The sequence below is a fragment of the Lissotriton helveticus genome, chromosome 1_1 (assembly GCF_964261635.1).
Source record: "Lissotriton helveticus chromosome 1_1, aLisHel1.1, whole genome shotgun sequence".
Classification (NCBI taxonomy): domain Eukaryota; kingdom Metazoa; phylum Chordata; class Amphibia; order Caudata; family Salamandridae; genus Lissotriton; species Lissotriton helveticus.
In genome coordinates, this window is record NC_136057.1 from 969,109,580 (window position 1) to 969,135,887 (window position 26,308).

At 44.6% G+C, this 26,308-nt stretch overlaps 1 protein-coding gene across 7 annotated transcripts in view; it reads left to right on the forward strand.

The window, feature by feature from the left end:
• IL15RA (interleukin 15 receptor subunit alpha) overlaps nt 1-21,545 on the forward strand; it is a 539,514-nt gene extending 517,969 nt beyond the window's left edge. For 5 of the 7 annotated variants that reach the window (XM_078677244.1, XM_078677266.1, XM_078677248.1 and 2 more), the window contains one exon: nt 19,410-21,545. In XM_078677244.1, coding sequence (XP_078533370.1) covers nt 19,410-19,533 — 124 coding nt within the window. In that variant the 3' untranslated portion in view covers nt 19,534-21,545. The remainder of the gene's footprint in view (nt 1-19,409) is intronic. The other 2 variants (XR_013607280.1, XR_013607277.1) reach the window with 2 other exon arrangements.
• The last annotated feature ends 4,763 nt before the right edge of the window (nt 21,546-26,308 follow it).

A 26,308-nucleotide genomic window follows, 5' to 3' on the forward strand; every position in this document is an offset into this window, starting at 1 on the left:
TGCACCTGAAGGTACAGTATCCAAAAACGTCTGCATAGGGGGCATTAACTTTTCAAAACTTTAAAATGATCCATTGCTGAGGACTATTCCATAACTTCTATTAAAGAATTAAAAATAACAGGCCCCATGGACAGAAAAATTCCGAGGTGTATTTTACAGGACAATATAAACAATCTAGCAGAATCATTTGTATCTCTTTTTAATTATATTTAGGGGTCAATTCCATGAGCTAGCATGTTCTTAATTTTTATAATTAGCTAGAACCCTGAAAGGATTTTCTTCTGATAGACACATCACCATGATGAACCTTGATGACCAGATCTTTATGACGCTTTTGAGTGTTACATTGAACATCATTAAGATGCTGAGAAAGCTTCCAATGATCAGTGTAGCAGCTCTGAGATTCACGGCAAGCGGCTGCTGATGTCCAGTTATGCCACCCGCTCCAAACGCCAGAATACCAGTGAATGGGTGTGTTCCCAAATATATATTGTTTAAATGAGCTACTAGAGAAGTTGTCCCTTTTCACTAAGAATTGTAAAATGAAGAACATACCTGTCAAGCAAAAACAAACGGGATGTTTGTATGATATCTTAATGGAAGAGGAGAACAGGTTAGTGAAATAGTAGACTTAAAGAAAGGGTGTTTGGTTCAGAATAAACATGGTGGATGTTACTGTAAACAAAAGAGAAGTTAATTTTCTCAAACCGTTGCCCACTTTAACTAACCTAGCAAATAAATTACATTACAAACCTAGGGATTCACATCACCTATTCTTTCCAAACACTTCTCAAGACTATCATATTTGACACGATTAACACATTAAGGGAAACCTAAAGTGAAAGTCCAAATGTTAGCATGAAAATTATAAACTGTGAAAACAAAAATCATTTCAAGGCACATTGTTTCCAATTTCTCTCATCTCAAATTCATAAATATATTTTCAGAACAAACAGTTACACAACATGGACTTCATGTGGATGGATAGCAAAACTGTGGAGCTGATAGGACAAAGAAATCCTGTATCAAGGGAGTAAAGGGGCCTTGTCTTCCTGACCTAACATCCAACAGCAGTACCAGGCCACTCAAATTCACTTAGTGCGCAAATGTTATGTTATGTGTATTTGTATAGTGCAGGAACTCACCCGGGAGGTTATCCTGGCGCTAAAGCAGAAGCTGTATGGGCCGAGTCACAGCCAGGGCTAGTTGAAGAGCCATGTCCTCTGTTTCTTGTGGGATTCAAGAGCTGAGGAGACAGCTCTGATGTGTAGGGACAGATTGTTCCATGCTTTTGGAGCGAGGTAGGAGAAGGCAAGACCTCCGGCTATGATTCTGCATATGTGGGGGAAGTGGTGGGTGTGTGTGTAGGAGTCTGGTTGGGCAAAGGTCTCTGGTAGGCTTATGGAAGCTTCTGCGGTTGTTAAGGTACTTGGATCCAATTTTGTGTAAGGCTTTTGTATGTGTGCGTGAGGAGTTTGAAGAGTACTTGTTTGTGGACTGGGAGCTGCTGGAGCTCTTTAAGGCTTGGGGTAATGTGAGTGCAGGGTTGGAGATCGAGGGTGAACCTAGCCGCTGAGTTTTGTATGGCTAGATTTTAATTTCTGTTCAGTTGAGTGTTGATTCCGTTATAGAGTGTTTTCATGTAGCTGACTGGTAATGAAGGCTTGTGTGACGGTTCTGAGTCTGTGGTGGGGAGCTATTTGAATAACATCTTGAGTGTGTAGAAGCGGAAGACAGCGTTCACTTGGCCATCATGGTAAGTTGGTAGTTGATTCCTATTCAGAGGTTATTTGTGCATGTTACAGAGAGAGGTGTGGTTCCGGGTTCGGAAGACCATCAGAGGGAGTCACCTAGCAAGGTGTCTTCACCAAAGATGACTACTTCAATCTTGTCTGTGTTGAACTTGAGCCATTATTATTTCATCCATCTGGTGAATTCGGTCGGGCAGAGAAATTACTCTGGGTATTTGTTGTCTAATCTGAGAAAGAGTATGACCTGAGTGTCACCGGTTTAGGATATAATCTTGATTCCGTCGGCGCAGATGATGCTGGGAAATGGGATCATGCAAATGTTCAACATAGTGGGGCTGAATGAGGATCCTTGTGGAACTCCGCAGATGAGCTTAATGGTGTCTAAGGTGAAATGGGCCAGGCTGACCAACTGGGTGCGACCTGTCAGGAAGGATAAAGTCTAGCAAAGTGTGGCTTCTTGGATGCTAGCTTCCTACATTTGTTAGAATAGGATGGGGTGGGAGATGATGTTAAAGACTGCAGAAAGTTCCAGTAGGGTGTGGGTTGTGTTGTCACTTTTGCCCATAATTACCCAGATGTCGGCCGTGGCAGCAATGAGGCGGTCTCTGTACTGTGGTTGGGACTGACTCAGGATTGAGTGGTGTCAAGTAGGAGGTTGTCATTGAGGTAGTTGTTTGGGTGTTTAGTATCTTTTCCATGACTTTTGCTAGGTAAGATAGCGGGGAGATAGACCGGCAGTTGGATAGCATCTTCGGATCTGCTGACAGTTTCGGGGGGGGGGGTGATCCAGCGGGTTACCAGCAACAGGTAATCCCACACTATAAACCCACCTGGGCCCATACACACAATTCACAACAACCTGGCAATAACCGCTGGGGTCTTGCTTTTATGAATTTCTTACTATATCAAGATTAGTTACTTTTTGGCTCCTAACTAATCTTTCACTGATCAAAAAGTTCTTTCCTGTGGTCGAGGGACCAAATTAGTTGAGAACTAGTTGATGGTGAAATGACATAGATCAATTTACCTGTAAATACTAAATGATCACAGAGTTGGGAAGTGTTTTAATATCTTTATCTAAGAGATTAATTTCATGTGAATCACTTACAAAGTACAGAACAGTCAACATCTCTTCATAGGAAGATTCAATAAATCAATTTTAAAATGCATTCATTATACTGCGCAATGGCAATGCATGAAAAGGAGAGGATAGAGAGAAAAGGACATAAGCACATAAACGGACTTATATTTATAGTTACCAAGTATGGTGTGAAAACCAACCCCCTGGCCAAGGGGCTGGGAAGGGTCCCCAAGGAAAGATCTGGCGACCAAAGGCTTCAGGACAGGAATCAGGACAGGACAGATGACCTCTCTTTCACTGACGCTTGCGTAGCTCCCCTCTCTGACAAGCTCTTCCTCCTTGAGAGTAATCCGCGATCTTCTTCTAAATTAATTAGTTTAAGATATATGGTTATGCAAATCGATTCTTCTTCAGCATCTCTTGTTACTCAGACAGCATATGGGTCTCTGCAGCATTCATAATCGACGTTTCTCTAACTAACTAAGAACTACCTCAATTATACCCTACAATATTCACATACTTCCCAAAAATGTTTCAATATCATGAAACTCCTAACTCTGATTGGACAGGCAAGGGGAGGTGATCATCACACAAGGCTTACATATTACTCTTTTTAAATTAGCTCTTTGTTAATAAACCCATCCCCTTAATTCTTTATTCAAACTTTATTTCCCACCCGTATTCACATTATTTTTGCAACATTTTTTAATAGCTTCAACAGTTTCTTCCATCCTGGTTAACTCTTCACCACTTGGTTCCCAGGCCAGGACACTCAGTGGCCTTGGCTTGAATTCAACTTTGTAGTCATCGTTCCAGATTCACTCTCAATGGGCATTTGCGGATAAACCTTTCAAACACGTTACTCTGCTTACTTCTGTCAAGCTTGGGAGGCCCAAAGACGTACTAATAGTAAAGTCAGATAAAATAAATGTTATTTTCAAAAAAAATGTTTCACTGTATACCACCTATCTCTATTCTAACCCCATTTACTTATTAATGCTTTCCCCGTGTTAGCATTAGTAAATAACTTGTTTTAGTTTTCTGCAAAACAGCTGCCAAGCATGTGAGTTTCATAACAGCCATCTTGTTAACAACTGCACAAGCGCTAGAAATTCCCTCTAAGCAAAATTATTTCATACTACGTAGCTGCAGTTGATGCATGCGTACTAAAAAATTTATGTTAGCAGAATCACACTTGAGTTACTGGTTAAAAAGACACATAGGCAAGCTACTCTTTTCTTGTAAATGTAATGTTGTGCATTTTAATTTTCACAATACGAGGTTAATACGGGGTTAAAGGTGACTTGAGAAGATTGCGTCCGAGCAAGTCTCTTTTCTACGAGTCCTTGCTCTATCAGGGGAGTACTGTGGTATGTTTCCAGGCATCCAGGGAGGTGCCTGTGATGACAGAGTCATTTAAGATCAAGATGAGGGCTATGTTGATGCAGTCCTCTTCTCTAATGAAGATGTGGTGAGAGCAGGGGCCACAGAGGGCTTCCGAGAACTTCTTCATGTTCCAGTATGAACTGCATGGTTGATGCTGTTTCCTGAGTGGTGACAAGTCCTCGGAGTGTTGAGTGAGATGAGCAGGAAGGTTGCACACGTGGAATGGTCCGTTGGGGCTAGAAGTTGTCGTAGATGCTGGTCATCTTGTTCCTGAAGAATCGGGGCATCTGGATGCAGAGGTCCTGAGAGGGGATTATACTGGTGGAGATTGCTGCTGAAAAGGTGAAGTCTTCACTATTGAGAAGATTTCCTTGGTGCTATTTTGCTGCTTTTAATGCAGTTGGTGAGCACAAAGCTTCATTGGCTCTGATTTGATGATGTAGCGTCTGAAGGTGGATTTATAGGTGCTCTTCTGAGTGTTGTCCTGACTTTGTCTCTGTCTACGCTAAAGTTGCTTTCAGTAGGGTTTGGTGTGCCTGAGCTTTTCGCCGTACCAGCTTGCCTGTGGTCTGATTCTGCGGCTTTGACAGGAGCAAGGATTTCTGCTGAGTGGGTATCTAGTCACTGAAGTTGAAGAGATAGATTCAGAGAGGTTGCTGTTGTATCTAGCCTGGTGGTGTAGGTGTTTGAATGATCAAAATGCCTTTGAGAGCTTGCTAATTGATTTGGTAATAGTTCTTCTCGTTGTGTGGGATGGGTTTGCTGAAGTTGATGAGGGTGTGATCTGACCAAATTAAAGATATGGGCTTGTCTACTGTGATGTCGCTGAGGCTGGTACAGAAAAGGTCGAATAGGTGTCCAGCATCGTTTATGAAGCCTTTGAGTCACTGGGTGAGTCCAAGTTTAGACAGGTCGCCAAGGACGTTAGTCATGTTGGGATCGGTGAAGTCCTCCTGTTGGTAGTTGCGGTCACAGAAGAGGATGAAGGCGCTGTAGTTGAGGATTGTGGGCAGGAAAGGGGGGAGGATAAGGTCCTTGATGGTGCTGCAGGGGTGGGAGGGGGCAGTAGACAAGGGTGTTGCTCAAGATAATGCACTTTCCACACTGTTTTAGACCTGGCTAGAATTGATAAAATCCTAATGTGGTCAGGACATTCAGTCTACCATTTATGTGCTAGGAGGACAAACAAATGGAAGAGAAACAGTGGAAAGTCTGAGAGGGAGTTTATATGAAACAACAGAACATAATTAAGCTGAAACCAGTAAGTGAACAGCTTTACACTCAAGAAAAAGGACGCCAAACCTAAATTAATGAAGCACAGGTAGGCAACAAAGCTGAGCAAGTTACAGAGATGTGCGCATGAACCGGATGTATGACATTACAACGCATGCTTTTACCACGCATGCTGTTACAACTCAGTTTTTACACCGCATGCTGTTACAACGCATAGCGCTTTGGGGTGCTGGATAGTGAATAGTTTAATTTACTATTCCAACTCCAGTCCCCGTGGATAGTAGGGAAGGTGTTGGATAGTAAATTAAAACTATTCCCTACCGTAGAGCGCCCCCCAGCGCAATGCGTTGTAATGGTTTTCGTTGTAAAACCTGCGTTGTAAAAGCTCTGCGTTGTAAAAGTTTCGTTATAAAGGATGTTTCCCGCATGAACCGGAAGCAAGAATACATATTTAAAGCTGAACGTAGGAGTTCTGAATCATTTGGAGTGAGTGGATCAGTCATATATTTAGTGACACCAACATAAAAAGAACAACAGTAGTTTATATAATACAGAACAAAAGTGTGAAGGAGAAATTTTAAAGAGGAGGATGGAATAAGCGATTAGATTTTATGGGTGTTGTATAGATAAAAGCAACAGCAAGACACAGGCAGTTTGAGGGAAAATAGGAGAGAAAAATCAAGTGCAACAAGTTCTTATTGCAGCCGAAAAATTGAGACACTGTGTAGCCTGGCTACAAGAAACGTTTAGAACAATACTGAAATATACTGAGCAAAAAAGATATAAAAATGCTAAAAGATTATATGCGAAAAAAATGTATAATATGATAAAACTCCAGAACTCAGAAACCAGTACTGCTCCTCGTACGTAGGAACATTTGCATCCATTTGAATATACATTTGGTGTGAATGAGTAAAAGGTAAGTTCTCAGCATTATTTAGTAAGGGTGATTTCCATAAAACCAGATGCTAATAGGGCTCTGCACTAAAAGAACCGCCTTATATGCACATGGGCATCATACAAAGATTTAAAAATGCATAGTTCTACCTGCACAAAGAAGGTCCTCGTAACCTTTCTGGGGTCATTCTCAGAATCACCAGAAATATCTCCTGAAGTCTGGACCCAACTGTACAGAGGGAGAGCGAGAGCTCTGACAATAAGTGATTGTTCCACAGTACTTATAAACATCACCCCCACTCACTTCCAGCTTAAGGTTTTATAAAAAATATCCCCGTGACTCTGCTATCTCTAACTTGAACGCTGCAAATAATTGAGAGTGCATACAAAATGAAATACATAGGGTGTAAACACATTAATGCCCTACGGCTAGTCAGCAAGAGAATCACTGCTTCACAATCGCAGACGCGTACCACTTTAAAAAACAAAATGAATACATAAAACGGGATGTATTCCACAAGAACAAAGCAGACACATGGTTACGGTTACAATTAATGATCGTTCAATAAACAATTAGGTAGGGCGCTGAGTCTAACAAAAGTGTTACTGAATTCCACAGCAACCTCAGGCAAAGCGATGTTTAGCGCAGTACACCCAGTGAACATATGGTTTTTAGGAATTTGTAACTGATTGCAGGCATATCGGAAAACTTCCACAGGTGTGTGTATTGTGGAATAAACTGTGTACCTTTCAGACAATGTATCAATGCGAACATCATTCATGGAAGAATGCAATCAAGTGGGTGTAAAAAGGGCCTGCTTTCAATGAACTAAGCCGCCAGCGAGGTATTTGTTATTTCTATAGTGATAGGTGTGTATCCTGGGCAGCGGAACATTCGCCCTCTTATCTCTACCCATTCTTTTAATTTAGGAGACTCTTGATCTCACCCACTTTGGGGCAATTCTACGTCAGGCTAACACGTGTCTTAAAGGCAGCTCTTCTTTCATTTAAGGTTTGGTTGTAATAAGTGGATATACCAGGTAGGAAGCCTAAGGCGGTATCAACCTGTGCAGGCCAGTGTTTGGCGTCACCCTGTCCACTATCCGCTGCATTCTGATCTTCTGTGGATTCCCTGAATCTGACACACTACATATAGGTTTTGGGTATATAGAACAATTATCTCTTCTATTATAGTCTACTCTCTGCAGCAGTAGAGAGGTTACAGAACATTTGGAACAGGTGAATGTTTGAATCCAGTATGAACTTGAAATTTCCAATATCAGTTTTTAGACTATTGGCTATTCACCCTCAGGTTTCTCGATAAAGTGAGCATATTCCAATCTCGCCTTTGCTACCTGCGGCATTTGAAGAATATCAGTTTTTATGGCACCATACAAATACGAGATGAATTTATTTCCAGATTCCATACAGCAGTCAAAGAGAGTGTAGCAGAAATGTCTGGCACATGAGGGGAGGAGACCCATTTATCCTAGGCTGCCTTGTGTAATGTGCTGTACTGTGGATGCTACGTGCTTGCAGTGCCAAACATCAAATAACCTAGGTGCCAAAGTGTAAACTCTGTATCCCTGGCCGCACTCCTTAATTTTGGAAGTCTCCAGAATGGTATGGTTGTGAACAGTGTGCGCAGAGGTAATTGTTTAGTCGTTTGGTTTCAATGGTTTACAGATAGCTGAATCAGGAATAGTTTATCACTGCCTGGGTCCAACAGGGCAAAAAGGAGCGCACCCATGATTGGTGCTTTGTTTACACCTTCTAAACAATCTGTGTCACGCTCCTTCCAGGCCCTGAGCAAACCAAAATTTCCATGTCAGGCAGTTCGGTCCACCATCATTGTTCCATTTCAACTCTACCTCTCTACCTGCCCCATATCAAGTGTATCAACATACGGTCCAGCTTTTGAAAAGTCATCTTGGAACATGTATAAGTAACTTAACAACACAATCATCTTAGTCAGGTTTATTTTCCCTTTAAAGACGAGAGTAAAGATGGGGGGCATGGCCGGGAGCAGCAACATGGCGAACGCGTAGCTGCTGAGCTCCAATGCTGAAATTATCCGTGCACGGGGCGGAAATGCCTGCCAAAGGAGATGGATTGCATTCCCCAGACATTCATGCCAGGTTGGGTGTGAAAACATATAGGGGCATATTATCACGAAACACGGAGTGAAAATTATCGCTGCTTTAGCTGCAGAAAACTGCGCCTAAAGCAGCTATAATGGGCTTGATAATATGCCCTTGAGAATTCCAATAGAAACCCATGTTGACACCAGAACATGGGCTTCTATTGGATTTTTCAAGGGCATATTATCAAGCCCATTATCGCCACTTTAGCGGCAGTTTTCTGCCGCTAATGTGGCGATAATTTTAACTCTGTTTCTTGATAATATTCCCCCTGGATTTTAAGTGTCAAAGACGAGGTTGAGCTACGATCGGCCACCTTCCTGAGGCCGACAGACTGATGAGCGCATATCGCGCAAAACGAAAGTAACTACCAGGGCGGAGACTGCGCGGTCGGAGCTCTGGCTATCAAGACTGTGGCGCCCTGGAAGTCTCTCCAGCCGAACGCTTACTGGGCCCGGAGGGCACGGATCAGTGAGGATAATTTCTTGGCAAGGAGGCGTCACTGCAGGAGATATTGGCCTAGGACGCCCGAGGAAATCGAAACAGTCGGCGGACGCGGTGGAGGCAACTCCGAGACTGGCAATGCGGGAAATACCCTCCTGCACTAACAACGGAACCTCGCGGAGGAGTGCATATGACAGTGGAACTATGGAGGGTGAGACCGGTACGAGGAGGCCTGAGTGAAGTTCCTGAGGCTCGTAAGGTAGGGAAGTGCGTTGTTTCTGGTTGAGTGCGGGGGCCTACTAGACTCTAAGGCAAACTGCTACTGGGCCTAGTCTGAGGACACCTGGAAGAAGCAGTGGTGAAAGCAAAGGAAGGTTGGTGCAATGAAAGGGGGACGAATGCCGCACTCCCACAGAGCAGAACGGGACCGGAGGGCTGACTGTGGTTAGGCCCCAAGGTATAGTGGGGGCACTCTCTGCCCCTGAATAACAGGCGGAGCGCGCGACCAGTCCGTAGCACCAGTACGGTGCTACGGACCTGAGAAGGGGCTGTGGCATGCGTATGAAGGAAAAATAAAAAGAGGGGAAAAATGGAGGAGGCACGCCGCACACGAGCTGCCCCTGGAGAGGAGAGCAGATCCCTGACAACATGGAGAGGAGGGAACAGCCCCAAAGGACTGCTCTAGCTGCCGAGGCGGTGCAGGGGGAGAGTGGGCAGATGAGCCCACACGCATAGCGAGGAGAGGAAAGAATAGGCTTTGAGGATACTGGGCTAGGAATCCTGAGAAGCTGGGGCCCTACCTGAGAAGTGCATACAGGGATCCCTTTGACGCACTTCTCCTGAGGAAGATCATCGGGTGGGCCTGCACACGCTAACAGGAAGCTCCCTTGGGTCCTGGCACAGTTGCATGGGCGAAGAATCCACATAGTGTCTCATACCGAGGGCCCCAGAAGTAGAGAGGCAAGAGGGCCTGGTGATCGGAGATTACAAACAATTTGCAGTGGGGGCACAGTTGTTGGTGCTCCGGGTGGGATTGACCCTGCAAGAGACTGGAAAGCTCTGATTCACAGTCCCTTGAGACCCATGTGGCCATGCCGAAACAAAAGGGCAAGACGGGGACGACCCAGCCGCCCACAAGGGAGCCCTCTCCAGCCCCCGTTGGCAACAGTGGAGGTGATCCCGCGACCATGGACTCAGTGTTGCACCTTCACCTAGACAAAGTCCTTGCTGCCAAAGCGGACACCAAGGAGACCCTCCAGCAGGACTTAGGGGCAGTGTCGGTGGTTCTGGGTCTACTACGTGCTGAACACCACAAGCTGGCTGACCGAGTTAAGAAAGTAGAGACTACAGTGGAGGAACTTGTCCCAGAACACAAACAAGGAGAAGCTCGCCTAAAGGATCTTACAGAGTGTCTGAACTAGAACGCAGAGCTGAAGATGCAGAAGGAAGAAATAGGAGGAACAATGTGAGAATAATAGGTATCCCAGAGAGAGCTGAGGGCTCGGACATGGCAGTGATTTTGAAAAAATGGCTGACCGAGATTATGCCGTCAGACTCCCTCTCCAAGTTCTTTGCCATTGAAAGGGCCCATTGAGTGCCGGGCTGTCCTTCTGCTCCGGGGCGCCCCCAAGCCCGGTGTTAGCCAAATTACTGCACTATATAGACAGAGTCTCCATACTACAGCAGTCTAGAACCAAAGGACCGTACACCCTAGACAACAACAAGGTACTAATGTTTCCAGATTTTACAGCAGTTGTGCAGGCGCAGAGGACATCTTTCATTGATGTAAAGAAGGCTTTGCACGAGGCAGGCCTGAAATATTCTGTGATCTTCCCAGCGAAGCTTCGTTTCATACTGGATGACTCCACACACTTTTGCCAAAGCACAAAGGACACTTGGACCTGGCTGGTTGCATATGAGAAAGGTTCACCCACGCCTAAACCACAAAGATGGCCCCGGAGGCCGAAACGTACAGAGGGCCTCAAACGTAAACGTCCCAAGAAACTGAGTAAACTAAAGAAACCCACGATATTGCAGACCCAACAAGACAGGAAGGTAGCCCTGCAAGCGGTCACTTTGTTAATGGCATCCAAAAGTTCAGAGAAACACATTGGCTCGTCGTCAGAGCAGCCAGTGCAGTCCTCGGACTCGGAGGTCAACACAGGGACAGACATACAACTGACACAAATCACTCCACGTTCAGCAGATATTATATGAAGAGGAAACAGTCTGCAGAACACCCCCCTTGTTTGCAGTTGGGAGACTAGAACTAACGTCATTCTGGCCCCAATCACATTCTGGGGCAGGCGGTGACCGACCTTCCGGGCGAGTTGGTGAGCTGGGACGGAAGCGATGTCCTAACTCTTTCTTTTTCTTAGCTTTCTAGTGAACTCTCCCCCCCCCCCTCTCCAGAGTGACCCACCTGAGGAGCTGAAGGCGATGGTCTTCAAGAGTTACTGTTGGGTTTATTTATTTATTTTTGAGATTTGTAGAGCGCAAACGAATGCCCGCAGGCGTCTCGGCGGCGTCTCGGCGGTTCCAGGTTTGGGCAGCTAGCCGTTGCCAGCTGGCTCTTGGGTGTGGGGTTTGTAGTTATTGGGGCTGCTGCTTACTCCAATGGGGTCCTTCTCTTAGGAATGGAAAGTGGGGGGGGGAGATGGGGCGTAGCTTTACATATGGCGAGTGCTGAGGGCTTTAAGTTAATTTCCTGGAATATTAGGGGCATGGGGTCTCCACCTAAACAATATAATATCCTCAGTTATCTTAGACGGTGAAGGGCTCAGGTAGTGATGCTTCAGGAAACACACCTGACAGCTTAAACGCAGATGGCATGGACAGCTGTTTTTGAAAACCTATTCTGCGTAAGGTACGAGGGGCACTTATCGATTAAGCAGGGAACTCCCTTCCACGCCACACACACATTCATAGACAGAGAGGCCCGATTTGTATTAGTGAAGGGGAGACTGAGAGCGAGAGACGTCACAATAGGAAATATATATGCCCCGAATCAGGACCAGAGGCAGTTTCTCCAGCGCCTGTCCGGACCTCTGTCAGAAATGGCAGCAGGTGATGTAATTCTGTGGGGAGACTATAATTGTGAGGTAGACTTCGCCATGGACTGATCCAGGCCCCCCCTGAAAGGCGCGGCTGCGGCTGCTGCTGCTTTGGGCCTCCGGGGCTGAATGTCCGGTTGCGAGTTGATAGATATCTGGCGTGTACAAAATGCCCAGAGCAGGGAATATTCATAATACTCGCCATTATATGGCCTACACACCAAATTAGATATGTTTCTCTGTTCTAAGCAACTGGCATCCAACATGGAGGGTTCGGAATACCTGGGGAGGTCCATATTGGATCATAGCCCTCTCTTACTGAGATTTGCTCCTACCACTGAGAGAGCTGCTATCCCAATGTGGAGACTAGACCCTGGCCTCGTTGAGGATGATTGCTTCAGACAGAAGCTTTCCACCGCCATCGCAAAATATTTTGAAACAAACTAAGGCACCGCTAGCTCCCCACTGATAGAATGGGACACCTTCAAGGTGGTAATCAGGGGGCAATGCATGGGGATACAGTAGGCGCCAGACAAGAAATCAAGATCGAGCTCCAGACGCTAGAAGCCCAAATACGAGCATTAGAGAGAGTTACTGAATAAGACGCAGAGATTAGGAAGGGGTTAACAGACCTAAAAAGCACTTACAATGAAGCTTGGGAAAGACTGAGACTGTTAGACCTATGTGTCTACCGGGAAAAACAACATGTAGAAGGGGGGAAGGCCGGGAGGAACCGTCCTGAAGCTTAACGGATCCACACTCTTCTCTATAAACGGATTAACAATTCATTTTGAGATGACTATACCTCACTGTACGCAGAGCCTAGAAAGTTCCATGACACGGATCTAACAACATATCTAGGGGGCTTAAAACTTCAAAAGAAAGACCGAGTAGCGCACACAGACCTAGGGGCAGAGATCAAGGCGAAAGAGATCAGTATAGCAGTGAAGGCCTTGGCTACAGGGAAGACGCCTGGACCGGATGGTATACCTGCAGAATTCTATTGCACTTATGTTACTAACCTGGCCCCACACCTGGAAAGGCTATATACAGCTTCATTGCAGAAGGGGCAACTACCTGAGTCCACTAGTGAGGCACTGGTGATCCCCTTGCCTAAAACCAAGTCAGATATGACAGAGACTGCAGATTTTAAGTAATTAGCGATGTTAAATCTGGATATTGAGTAAAGCTCTGGCCACCAGAATAATGCCCTACATGCAGAGAATTGTTCATGAAGATGAGAAAGGGGTTATCCTGATCAGATCGACCTCTAAAAATTTGTGGAGGCTATACAAGCTGTTGTATCACGCGGAAACGGAGAAGATCCCCAATGCGGTGGTCATCACGGTAGACCTGGAAAAGTCCTTTGATTTGCGAGCCCCAATACAAGGGTCGACATGAGCGGACAAGTGTCTGAGTCCTACCCCATCTAAAGAGGAACAAGACAGGTGTGCCCATTGTCTCTGTTTTTCGCTTTGGCTATGCAGCCATTGGCAGGGCGTTTCTGGCAAATGGGAGAGAGTTATGGAACCATCCTAGATGGCTCAGTGCACATGATCTCGCTATATGCTGAAGATATCCTACTCTACATCAGGGTTGGGGGAACAGATATTTTTAAGCTGTTTCACCTTATAGATGAATTCTCCAAACTCTCGGGATTCAACATCAACAAACGTAAGACTCAGATTTTTTCCGGTGAGTCCCACTCTAACCATACCAGTAACCTACCAGAGGGGCTGACCTGGTCGCCAACCTTCTAACATACCTAGGTACACAGATATTCCATGGACAAGTAGATCTACTGGAGTGCAATCTTGGAAGGGTGGTTCGAGCCTTAAAAGCAAATGTGGCATTTAGGCGGATGCTCAGGTTGCCGGTAATGGCGAGGCTGGCGCTCTCCAAGATGGTAATGTTGCCAAAATTGTTGTATTCTTTTGTAAACCTGCCGGTGGTGAGACCTAGGAAATGGTTCAGGGATCTGGACAGTCTATTAAGAGAATTTGGGATGGCGGGAGACACAGAGTCTCTCTTAGAACATTGCAGCTACCTGTGAGCTGAGGGGGCTGGGTGCTCCAGACTTTGAGGCGTACTAACTGGCAGCACTCCAGTGAATGGCACAGTGGTTAGACGCACTGAAACACGAGACACTGACATTTGGTACTCATTCCTGTCATGAAATTCTATTGCCTAGAATGCTAAGACCCAAATTCAAGATCCTGCACAGGGCATAGCAGCTGGAAGTAGCCCTGAAATGTTGGGATAGATGATTACGTCGAGCATGGTAATTACCATTGTTTGTACCGACTTCACAATTGTGGTACTACCTAGAGAGGGGGATGGGGGCTACTTCACACAAGTTCAGTTAAGAATATGGAGGGATGCCCTGTCCGGGACTGCTACCAAGATGGGGAATTACTGCCCTTATTGGAGTTCCTGGACTATCACGACTTAGGTCCAGGACATTTTCTAAACTATCACACAGTTAGAGGAGCTCTGGAGCAGGGACATGCATTAACCAGACACACAACTGGTTTTGCAAGCAATGGTAACCCTGGGAGCAACCAGACACCTGGTGAAATGGTTGTATAAGGCAATAATGGAATCATCTACTGTAAACTTGACCCACATACAGGAGAAGTGGGGGGAACTGATGGGTAGACTCTTAACTGAGGTAGAGTGGATAAAATCCCTAGAAAGTATTGGAAAAGTATCCCAGAACTCAAACTTCAAATGTATACAGTTTAACATATTACACATTACATAACTCACACCCCATAGACTCAATGTTATATATGGGACCGTTGATAAGGCATGCCCCTGCTCTAGTGAAGAAGATACTAATTTCCTACACATGATGTGGAACTGCATGGGAGTTCGAGGGTACTGGGTACGGATAATGGACACCCTGAACGGTGTCTTGAGGCTCATGCTTGAACTGCAAGCCAGAGATATGCCTTCATGGGCACTTTCCCAGACCAAAGGTCCGGAAACTTTGGCATAGGTTTATAGACCTAGCTCTAATATTAGCAAAGAGACAAATAGCTCGAAAATGGAATTCACAGAGAAACCCTAGGGTAGATATTTGGGAGAAAGAACTCTCGAGTTGGGCCAGGGCAGAGGAGAGGGCATTGCTCAGAGAAGACAAGATAACAAAATTACGCAAACCCCTTGCCGAACCATGGGTAGAAATATTGCGAAACTGGAAGCCCAGGGAGTCCAGGGCAGCAGAGAGCAATAGTGAAGGACCTCCAACTCTAGATGAGATCGAACAACCCCTCATTCCCCCTATGGGTGCGGTACGGTGAGGGCAGCCGAGACTCTCAGAATAAGGGCGAAGGATAGTCAGGATAGAGGTGGTGTGAATACGGACCCCCCCCTCCCTACCCAGAGATTGCTGAGGTCCAAGGCCGGACTAGCCATAGCGGGCACCGGACAATCCCCCGGTGCGCCGCACGGGTGGGGGGCGGTTTTGGGCCGCTAGAGGCCGTTTTTGTTACAGGGCCGTTTTTGCAGCACAACTGCAAAATCCAGGGACATCTTAAGGATTTTGGGGGCCCTGGGCCAAACGTATTTTGGGGGCCCCGGTTTGGAACAGCTTTGAATTTATGCTCCAAATTCATCTCTTTCATGCCCTCTTTGGCCAGATCACTGACAGTGCACAGGAACACTCTCCAAATTCTAAACATGTTTACATCTAATATTCAGGGATAGTTATGTGTGTTTTTAATATTGTATCACAGCAGCAGCTCACTAATATTAATGCAAATAATCTCTGTGACTCCCACTCGTTTCTCATATGTGAGGACCTGTTCTGATCTAAAAGAAACTTTTTTTATGGATGTTGCAACATTTCTCTGCAAAATATCTGTACTGGACACACACACACATCAGGAACATTACAAATAAATTAAAGGAAAACAGTATTTAAAACAAGGAATGTTCAAGGCCATTAGGGCAAGACTCTCTGCAGAACAGAGCTGACTCTGTCAGGGGCCCCCTGAAAGGTTGAGGCCCTGGGCCAGAGCCCACTTTGCCCATGCATTAAAACGTCTCTGGCAAAATCGGCCCTGTACCAAAATCGGCCGAAAACGGGCCCCGGCAAAGAGCTCGCCAGCACCACCAAACCGATTGGGGAGGAGGGGTGGGCGGCCTACGAGCACTTTGCCAGGGCCGGTTGTGGTTCCCAGTCCGGCCCTGCTGAGGTCACACCATTGCACCCTTGTTCACCCTCCCACGCCCCCCACTCCCGGCTAGTCGGACAGATAGAAACAGATTTGAAAAACACAGTATCCTAATTGAAAAATCAGAGGGGCTCCAGGCAAGGAGCGAGCAGCATTTAACTGTTCTAATTGTTAATTACATAGTTGTTAAGCATATAGTGAAAGTCTGTAAGAAACATCTAGAGGGCTCTACAGGCCACACACCGATACTGTATAGGAACATGGAAAACAAAAGAAAAATTGACAGCACGGAATAACCACAATCATAACAATGAAGCTAAAATACTTTCAAGATTCGAGGAAAATCAATCAGATAAAGAGTCATTTTGTCGACTGGTTAATGTAATGCATTTGATATCTTAGATGAGATACATTTCTGAATCAATCGGAATATGTATAATGTATTGCATGTGGTATACTGTGGATTGGCTTTCAAAACGTAATATGCAAATAAAAACGATTAGAGTAACGATACCCAGCAATCAATAATTGTTGATTCTGTCTAAATGCAGAACTTGTGATCTTGATTCTTCGGGTAGTAAGTGCTATACAAGTGCTACAATTCAGTACTACACAATTCTCAGATAACGGAACTAGGTTCACTATCTCAAAAGAAGAACTGGCGATGCCATAGAAATTGCATGCTCTTTCTAAAAAATGCAGTGACGGAGTTCATTCATCAGGCCATCTTCATAAAATATAAAAAAACTATTAGTGCAATCCATAACATTCACAAGAATATAGCTTGCAGTCAGGGAGCCAGCAGAAAGTTTCTTCTACGGGTCTTTCATCCCGCCTTATTTCAAACAGTACTCCTTGCGGCACAAAAATAAGTGAAAGAGGGGCTGCAGTATTACCTTGTCCCTGAGGGTAAAGAGGAGGTAAGCCTTACGTCGATGAATTTCATCAAATGCCATCAGTGGTGATCCTGCGCAAGGCCAATACCTGATCAGGGATCAATACACAATTCATTCAATTTCAATGGCACATACACATTCGCCCCTCACTATTGCTCCACCTCCTGCGTTGGTCTGCGCGGAGGTGTGTTAGCAGCCCTATGATGAAGCATGACACAGTTTGCTGTGTGTGAGGGCCGACTGTGTATAAGTACACAGTCCCTTTTCTATGTTGTGGGAATATAGTTGTTGCAGGAGGTCGAAGCGGGATGATTTCTTCCTACCCCTTACTTTTTGTGTGAGTTATTGTCCTCGATGAAACATGCCAGCTCCCTGTTGACTGTTTTCTCTGCAACGTTTGCCGCGAAGGGGAGGAGCAAGATGGGCCGGTAGTTCTTGAGGTCAGTGGGGTCCGCTGTGGGCTTCTTGGGCAGGGGTCTGACTTCTGTGCATTTCCACTCATCTGGGAAGATGCCTGTTTCGAAGGTGGTGTTGATGGTGCTTTGTAGTTCGGGTGCGATGGCGGCGGCTCTGTGGTGTGTGGGCAGGGGTCGGTGGGGGCCCCTCTGTGGATGCCTTTCATGATTGAGGCAGTGTCTTTGGCCGTGATTGGCGTGGTTGGTGGAGATGGTGGGCTGGCTGGTGTGTCTAGGGGGAGGGTCGGCTGTGGCATCTGGTTGATGGTTGATGAAGTTGATTTTGAGGTGGAAGTAGGATCCGAGGTTGTCACAGAGGTCTTGGGATGGCGTGATGTCTGTGGATTCGCTGCGAGGATTGGTGAATTCTTGGATGTCACTGAAAAGTTCCTTTAGTAGGTGGGGTTGGCGAGAATTGGGGGTATTAATTTGAGCAGGTTTCTTTTCTCATACCCCTGCTCCATCAGTGATGTTATGTTATGTTATGTTATGTTATATTTATTTTTGTATAGCGCGCGGCTACTCAAAAAGAGTGTCCCGGCGCTTTGAGTAAGGAGGACTACCATACAATAACACAACACAGTTAAAAGAAAGCAGGAAAAAAAATAGGGCAGACAGAATTTATACAACCTACTGGCTAAACAACCAGGTTTTAAGACCTTTTCTAAAAACAAGTAGGCTGGTGGCTCCCCGAAGTGTGAGCGGCAGAGAGTTCCACAACTGTGGTGCCAAAAGTGCAAAGGAACGACCTCCCAGTCGAGCTTTCTTCACTCGCGGGACCACCGCCAAGAACAGGGATTCCGACCTCAAAGAACGGACTGGGTGGTAGAATGCGAGTCTCTTTTGGAGGTACTTTGCTCCGACCGCGTGGAGAGCCTTGTAGGCCAAAGTCAAGGCCTTGAAGGCAATCCGTTTGCGGATTGGAAGCCAGTGCAGCGTCTGCAACAGACCTGCTGCACTGGCACGTCTGTTTAAGCCAAAAACAGCTCTAGCAGCCGCATTCTGCACCACTTGAAGCCGCTGTAGCAGATACTCTGGCAGGCCCAGGTAAAGAACGTTGGAATAGTCTAGCCTAGAGCCGATCAAAGCCTGCACAGTCAGCTTCCTATGCTCCTCAGATAGAAGGGGAAGAAACCTCCGCAGCATCTTAAGGAGGCCGAAACACATACCCGAGACCCCAAGGATCTGGGACTTCAACGTTAGCCCCTTATCCATCTTGACCCCCAAGTTCTTCGCCATTTGGGATGAACAAGACGGAGGGAACATACTAATGGGCCAGAGTCTCAGGGCCAGAGTATCTCTGCAAGTTCCTTCATTCAGTGTGTGTATATGTGTTGTGAAAAGTCCTGTTAAGTATACTTACTAAAGAAGTCTTGATTCAGAGTGGCCCGGTGCTCCTGCATCTAGTTATCTCTGGTGTTGGAACACCGGACCCGATTTTACCATGTGGTAATTCCACTCACTAAAATATACCAGGGTTTGGCTGCTGCACCAGCCAAGCTACATTAGGTATTTTTTTCTTGGTGGGCGGAGGACATAATGCCAGAATTTACCTTTCCTTTCTCTTCCCTCCCCTATGCTCCACCCCCACCAAGCCCAGAACAGGTGGTAAATGTATATGTTAAAACCCACAATACAGCTAATTCTTTGTGGTTATCCAACCAGTAAATCCGGTTCCATATAGTAATTCCTCACCTCAGGGAACTTAACTTGTAATAGCATGGTATTGGCATGGATTGACCACACAGTAAAGCTATATTCACTTGCGCACTAGTGTGCATCTTGGAATCAGGGCCATAGTGGGCCTTTTTGTGCTGACTCTTAAAAATTACTGCACTGGTATTTTGTCAGTATACATTTTGACTTTAGTGTTCAAATGAATATCTTTCAGAAAGCAGCCGAGGACCAGAACCGAGGACTCTTCCGTTCCAATGAAGAGGCGTAACAGTGCTGCAGCCGAGGAGAGAGCGGACAGCAAATTCATGAAGGAACAAAATACAGAACAAGTGGAATAGGGAACTAAAGGCTCTCCCACAAAGCTACTCAGACTGCTTCCGAAGTTATTGTATGGGTGGACTTTTCTGTGCAATGGGCAAAGCATTTTAACATTGTTAAATACATCATCCTTCTCACTCTGAGTGACTATCGAGCCTGCGTAACAGTTTCTGCGGTAAAGAGAAAGCCATCTTGCCACACCAGGATTCGGTCCTTTTTATACTCTTTAGAACATTCAGAAGGTGTGTGGATATGCGTTCCGGCTCTGGTGAGGAAACTGAGGAAGCTCTTGAAGCGCACCCATCCAATGTGAAAGAAATGTCAGATTTCGTCCTCAATTTTAGTGTGGGTGTCTTTTAGGAGACACCTAATGACCTCTGATTGACTGAATGAGAGATGGATGTAAGCAACAAGCTTAAGGAATGGATTTTAACTTAAGTTCATCCTAATTCTGCTACTGCAGATTCTATAGTACTGCTAGTAGAAGGAAATTATATTTTTTATATGAAAGCAATGACGCAAGAAGATCCAACACATTTCCTTTACATTAAAGTTTCAACATGTGCACAGATAGATTGAATCTACAAAGTCATTAGTTTCAACATCCATTAGACAGATTACTTTCACGGGGCACTTCAATTCTCCTGAAATGTAAACATCATAATTTTAACGCAAGAAGACTAAAAGAAAAAGACAAGCAGTGGCAAAGCCAACAAGTATTGCCTGTACAAGAGCAATTGGCTTTGCCAATGTGTTTTATCCATGTTGTACAACAGCATGGCTACAAGTTAGTGGGGTAGAGGAGAGTGGCATAGAGCAGAATGGCGCAGAGTGGTGAGGCAGAGAATGTCGTGTACTGGAGTGGCACATTGTGGAGTTGTGTAGAGTGGCATACACTGGAGTGGATTGGTGTAGAGGACATTGACATAGTATTGCAGTGTATAGTGGTATAGAGTACAGTGGTACTGAGTGCAGTGGCATTGAATTTAGCGGTGTACAGTGCAGCATTGTAGAATGCAGTCGGTAGATTAGAGTGGTGCATAGTAGAGTGAAATGGGCCAGAGTGGCATAGAGTGCAGTGGTGCAAAGTGGAGTGGGGTAGAGCTGAGTGATGCAACGTAAAGTCGAGTGGCATAGAGTGCAGTGGTGTAGAGTAGAACAGAGTGATGAAGAGTTTAGTATAGTGCGGTAGAGTGCAGTGGCATAGAGTGGAGTAGTGCAGAGTAGAGTGGCATAGAATTTAGTGGTGGAGAGTAGAGTGATGCAGAATAGAGAGCAGTGGCGTAGATTAAAGTTGTGTAGAGTGCAGTGGTTAAGAGTAGAGTGGCATAGAGTGCAGTGGAATTGAGTAAATTGTTTCAGAGCAGAGTGAAGTGGCGTAGAGGGGAGTGGTTTAGGGTAGAGTGCAGTTGCATTGAGTGACACAGTGTAATGGCATATAGTAATGTGGTGTAGAGTGCAGAGTCACAGAATGCAGTGGTGAAGAGTAGATTAAAGTGGCATAAAATGGATTGTCATAGAGTGCAAAGGTGTTGAGTTGAGTGTACAGAGTAAAGTGCATTGGCGTAGAGTGTATCGGCATAGAGTGCAGTGTTGCAGAGTGGCATAGAGTAATGTGTTGTAGAGTGAATTAGTACAGTGTGTGTACTGTAGTGGTGTATGGTGACGAATATATTGATTTAGATTAGAGTGGCGTAGCCTGAATTGGCATTTAGTGCAGTGGCTTAGAGTGGAGTGGTGCAGAGTGCAGGGGCGTTGAGTGGTGTAAAGTGGAGTTGTGCAGAGTAGAGTGGAGTGGTGTTGCATGTGCAGGGTGGAGTGGTGAAGAGTGGAGTATTCTTGGTGAGGTGCCATTACAGACAACACATTTTTAATTTAAATGACTATTACATTTACACAGACATACAGTTTTACTAATAAAAGTATACAGTGCACAGACGAAAATGTGTGGAAATTCCATCACCTAGTGTAATGATTTCTTTTGATCATATTAAAGTATTTGTTTCCGACACAATTCAGAAATAACAACAAATGTGTTATATGTTCCGAATTCTGATATATTCTAAAATACTTACACAGTTCATTTAAATGTTGTCATGTGCGAGAAAAAAACTCTTTCCTACCCCCAGAATCCATTTGAAGTCAGAGAAAGAAAAGTAAACAAGCTCCCTCAGAAGACAGCGCCTGACATTTGACCTCTGATAAGTACAAGATTTACAGGCCTGTTTACAGAAACAGAGGACTAAGAAGGATGCTGTAAATAAGGCTTGGGCAAGAGAGGGATGAACTGAACCTGGAGAAAGCAAATCAAGTCAGCAAATGGAAAGCAAGAAAATGTGAGTTACAAACCACACAGAAAATGGCAAGCAACAGGTAAAATGCATTCCCAGATCAACTTTCTGAAACTCCCAAAGATGTGTTTAGCAAAACAGGAAGCTTTGCTGTCGGGAAGGCTGAGGCCTAAAACTGTTTGCACTAGATACAGTCTGAATTCAATTATTAATATCTATATTTTGAAAGCACTTTTTATCTTTATCCTAAGCCTTTCTGTGCAATTTTTTAGCCCATTTTATACTGTGTGTAATGTAAGTTTACAATTGTGACTTATTTATTCTCAGTACTTTCTGCGACAGACTGGGGCCATGTAGCACTAAACATACACAAGTAACTCTTCCCCACGGCACCAGCCAGGATTCAGATCTCTTGCTGCCTGGTTACACACACAGACATCCGTAGTGAGCACATCAACTAATAGAGGCTATATATATAACTTGAAATTGTGCATTTCTCACTGATTAGTTTAACTTGCATTTATTTTCCATTTAAGGTGTATGTTACCTGTCGATGAAAGATCAACAAAATAGTTTACAAATATTTTATTATTTTAGCCATGCCTTTTACTCCGCTTTCACACCCTAGCGCCGCCTCCCACAGCGCTCAGTGTACAGTTCCATACTTACTTTAATGCACTTCGACCACTGCATAGGAGTCCAGAAAATAAACAGAAATGCAGCTCAGTTTTTTCACAGACATCAAACAAATTCTGCCACTTACTGACAATGCAATCCCACAAGTGACATTAAGCTACACTGCCGCCTGTTAACAGTGAAATCTCAAGGGAAACATCAAAATACCTCACCCACAGTTTAATCTTAAGGCAGAAATGAAAAATGCTATGACAGAAATGTGATACAAACCTATAGAATAGGATGCATGAAAATATACTGACTACTGTTCAATCTCATGGCAGACATTTAGTAAATGCTGCCACAGACTTACAATACAATTCCATGGGAGACGTGAAGATACAGTGACATACAGTGCAAACCTATGGGACTCACAAACAAATGCTGCCACTTATTTACAATGCAATTCTATGGGAGACGTAAAGCTATACTGCTGCTGACTCACATTGCCATCTAACGTGGCACATGAACGAGTCAGCAACTTATGTATAATGCCATTCTGTGGTACACAGGAAAATATTATAACAATGGAGCACATCAAAATACACTGCCAGTGACTTACAGTGCAATCGTAGTTCAGAAATGAAAGTACACTGCCAATATCCCATTATGCAATTATACGGGACACTTGAAAATACACTATGGTTGTCTTATAACGAAACATTAAAATACACCGCTACAGTCTTATAATGAAACATGAAAATACAATACCATTGTTTTATAATGAGACACAAAAGTACACTGCCAATGACTTACTGTGCAATCGTACTTCAGAAATGAAAGTACACTACCACTGTCTCATGATCCCATTATATGGGAGACATGAAAATACACTACCAGTGTTTTATACCGAGACATTAAAATACACTGCCACTGTCTTATAATGAGACATGAAAATACGCTGCTACTGTCTCATAATGTGACACAAACATACCCTGCCAGTGACCTACAGTGCATTTGCACTTCAGAAATAATGACTGTACACTGTCACAATCTTATCATGCAGTTCTATGGGAGACATGAAAATACAATACCACTGTCTTATAATGAGACATTAAAATACACTTCCACGGTCTTATGAGACACAAAAATACACAGCCAGTGGCTTACAGTGCAATTGCACTTCAGAAATAACTGAACACTGTCACAACCTTATCTTGCAGTTCTATGGGAGACATGAAAATACATTAACACTGTCTTATAATGAGACATTAAAATACACTGTTCTGTACTGTGATTGCATTTATATAGCGCTTACTACCCCCATACGAGGCGTCAAAGCACATTTTCGGCGAGTAGCATGCTACCCCAGGACCCATAGAGGATTAGTGTTGAATTAGTATAGTGAAACATGCAAGTACATTTTAAGTGGTGGATAGGTTAGTCAGTTATTTGGATTTGGAATGATAGCAGAAGGATAGAGGAGGGAAAAAGATTTATATAGCACTTGTTACCCCTGATGGGGTGTTGAAGCCCGCTATTCAGGAACCCCATAAAGGATTACTGGTGAATTAATATGGTGAAATATGAAAGTAATTTCAGTGGTGGATATTAGTCAGTTATTTGGAGTGAGAGGATAGCGGAGGTATAAAAGGAGAAGAAAGGTTTGCATTCATTTAGCACTTGTTACCCCTGATGGGTGTTGAAGTGCTTTTCTGGCGAGTAGCACACCACTCATAAAGGATTAGTGTTGAAAATGAGTATAGTAAAATATGAAGTAATTTGAGTAGTGGATATGTTATTTAGTTAATTGGGTACAGAAGGGTAGGTGGCGGGATAGAAGAGGGAAAGAGGTTTGTATTTATATAGCGCTTGCTATCTCTGATGGGGATTTGAAGCGCAAGTAGCAAGCTACTATGGAACTGGTAAGGATTAGTGTTGAATTAGTATGGTGAAACATGAAAGTAATTTTAGTGGTGGATATGTTAGTCCGTTATTTGGATTTAGAAGGGTTGGGGAGGGGTAGAAAAGGGAAAAGGTTTGCATTTATATAGCGCTTGTAACCCTGATGGGGTGTTGAGACGCTTTATTGGCGAGTAGCTCGCTACTCTGGAACCCATAAAGGATTAGTGGTGAATTAGTATAATTGAATATGGAATTTGAGAAGTGAACATGTTAGTCTGTTAATTTTGATTGAAAACGATAGTGGAGGGATAAAACAGTGAAGGATTTTTATTTTAGTTCTTAGCAATAGGGGAGGCTTTTGGATGAGTAAAAAGGAGTTTTGTAGGTAAGGATTCAGAGGGAAGAGTTTAGAAAGGTTTGTTTTAGGGGATCGGTATAGTAAAAGAGGTGTCAGATGATGTAAGGAGGGGTAGAGTAGGAGATAGTCTAGAAAGGGTTATTTTGGGGATCATAGTAGTGGTATGGGGTTTGGGATAAATGAGAGTGGATGTAGAGGATATATTGATAGATGTTTAGCGAGATAGGGTAGTGCATTGGAAAGAGTAGTAGAAAGAAGTTTGAGATGAGTCAGAAGGTTGGGCCAGAATATATATTGAGAGAAGTATAGTCTTAGAAATAGGGTAGTGCATTGGAAATGCTAAATTAGAAGAAAGTGCTAAATATATAGATCTATAAGTACATTGAAAGTATATAGATACATAAAGGAGATAAGGAAATGTAGATTAAATATATTGATAGAGGCACAGGATGAGAAATAGGGTAGTGCATTGGGCATGCTTTTTAAGGAGAAAAGTAACAGACACACAGATCCAAGTACATGGAAGGTACATAGATGCACAATGGAAGTATGTACGTGTAGACCAAATAAGATTTTTACTTATGTATTTATTATTAAATATTTTTTAGCAATACACAAAGATAGGTACATATCTATAGTGAAAACAAATGCATATATACAGAGGGATATGCTGTAAATTTCTCTTTGCGTATGGTGCTTATGTGGGGAAGAGCCAATTCTTCAGAAGTTTTCTGAAGATAAGGTGGTTGTCGGTGGACCTTATGTTGGGGGGTAAAGAGTTCCATAGTTTGGCTGCTTGAACAGGGAAGGATGTGCCACCCATGGTTTTTTTCTTGTATCTTGGGATTTTGAGGCGAGATTTTCCTTTAGAGCGGAGGTTCCTTTGTTGAATGTGTTTGGTGATTTTATTCCTGATGAAGACCAATCAATCAATCAATCATTTGTAAAGCGCACTGCATACCCGCGATGGTCTCAAGGCGCTTGGGTGGGGGCGCTACTGATCGAACAGCCAGGTCTTGAGTATCCTCCTGAAGGTCAGCAGGTCTTGGGTCTGTCATAGGCTCAGTGCGAGGGTGTTCCATGTCTTGGCGGCGAGGTGGGAGAAGGATCTACCACCGGTGGTTGTTCTTCGGATGTGCTGAATGGTGGCGAATGAGAGGTCGGCGTAGCGTAGCTGGTGGTTGGGGATGTAGAAAGAGAGCCGTCTGTTGAGGTAGGCTGGGCCGGTCTTGTGGAGTGCCTTGTGTGCGTGGGTGAGGAGCTAGAAGGATATCCTCTTGTTGACGGGGAGCCAGTGCAGGTTTCTCAGGTGGGGGGTGATGTGGCAGTGGCGTGGTACGTCGAGGATCAGTCGTGCCGAGGCATTTTGGATGCGTTGTAGTCGTTTGATGAGCTTAGTCGGGGCTCCCGCGTAGATGGCGTTTCCATATTCGAGTCTGCTGCTGACGAGGGCCTGGGTGACTGTCTTTCTTGTATCTGTCGGGATCCATCTGTAGATCTTGCGGAGCATGCAGAGGGTGTTGAAGCAGGAGGAGGAGACGGCGTTGACTTGCTTGGTCATTGAGAGCGTTGAGTTGAGGATGATTCCCAGGTTGCGTGCGTGATCGGTGGGTGTCGGGGATGCCC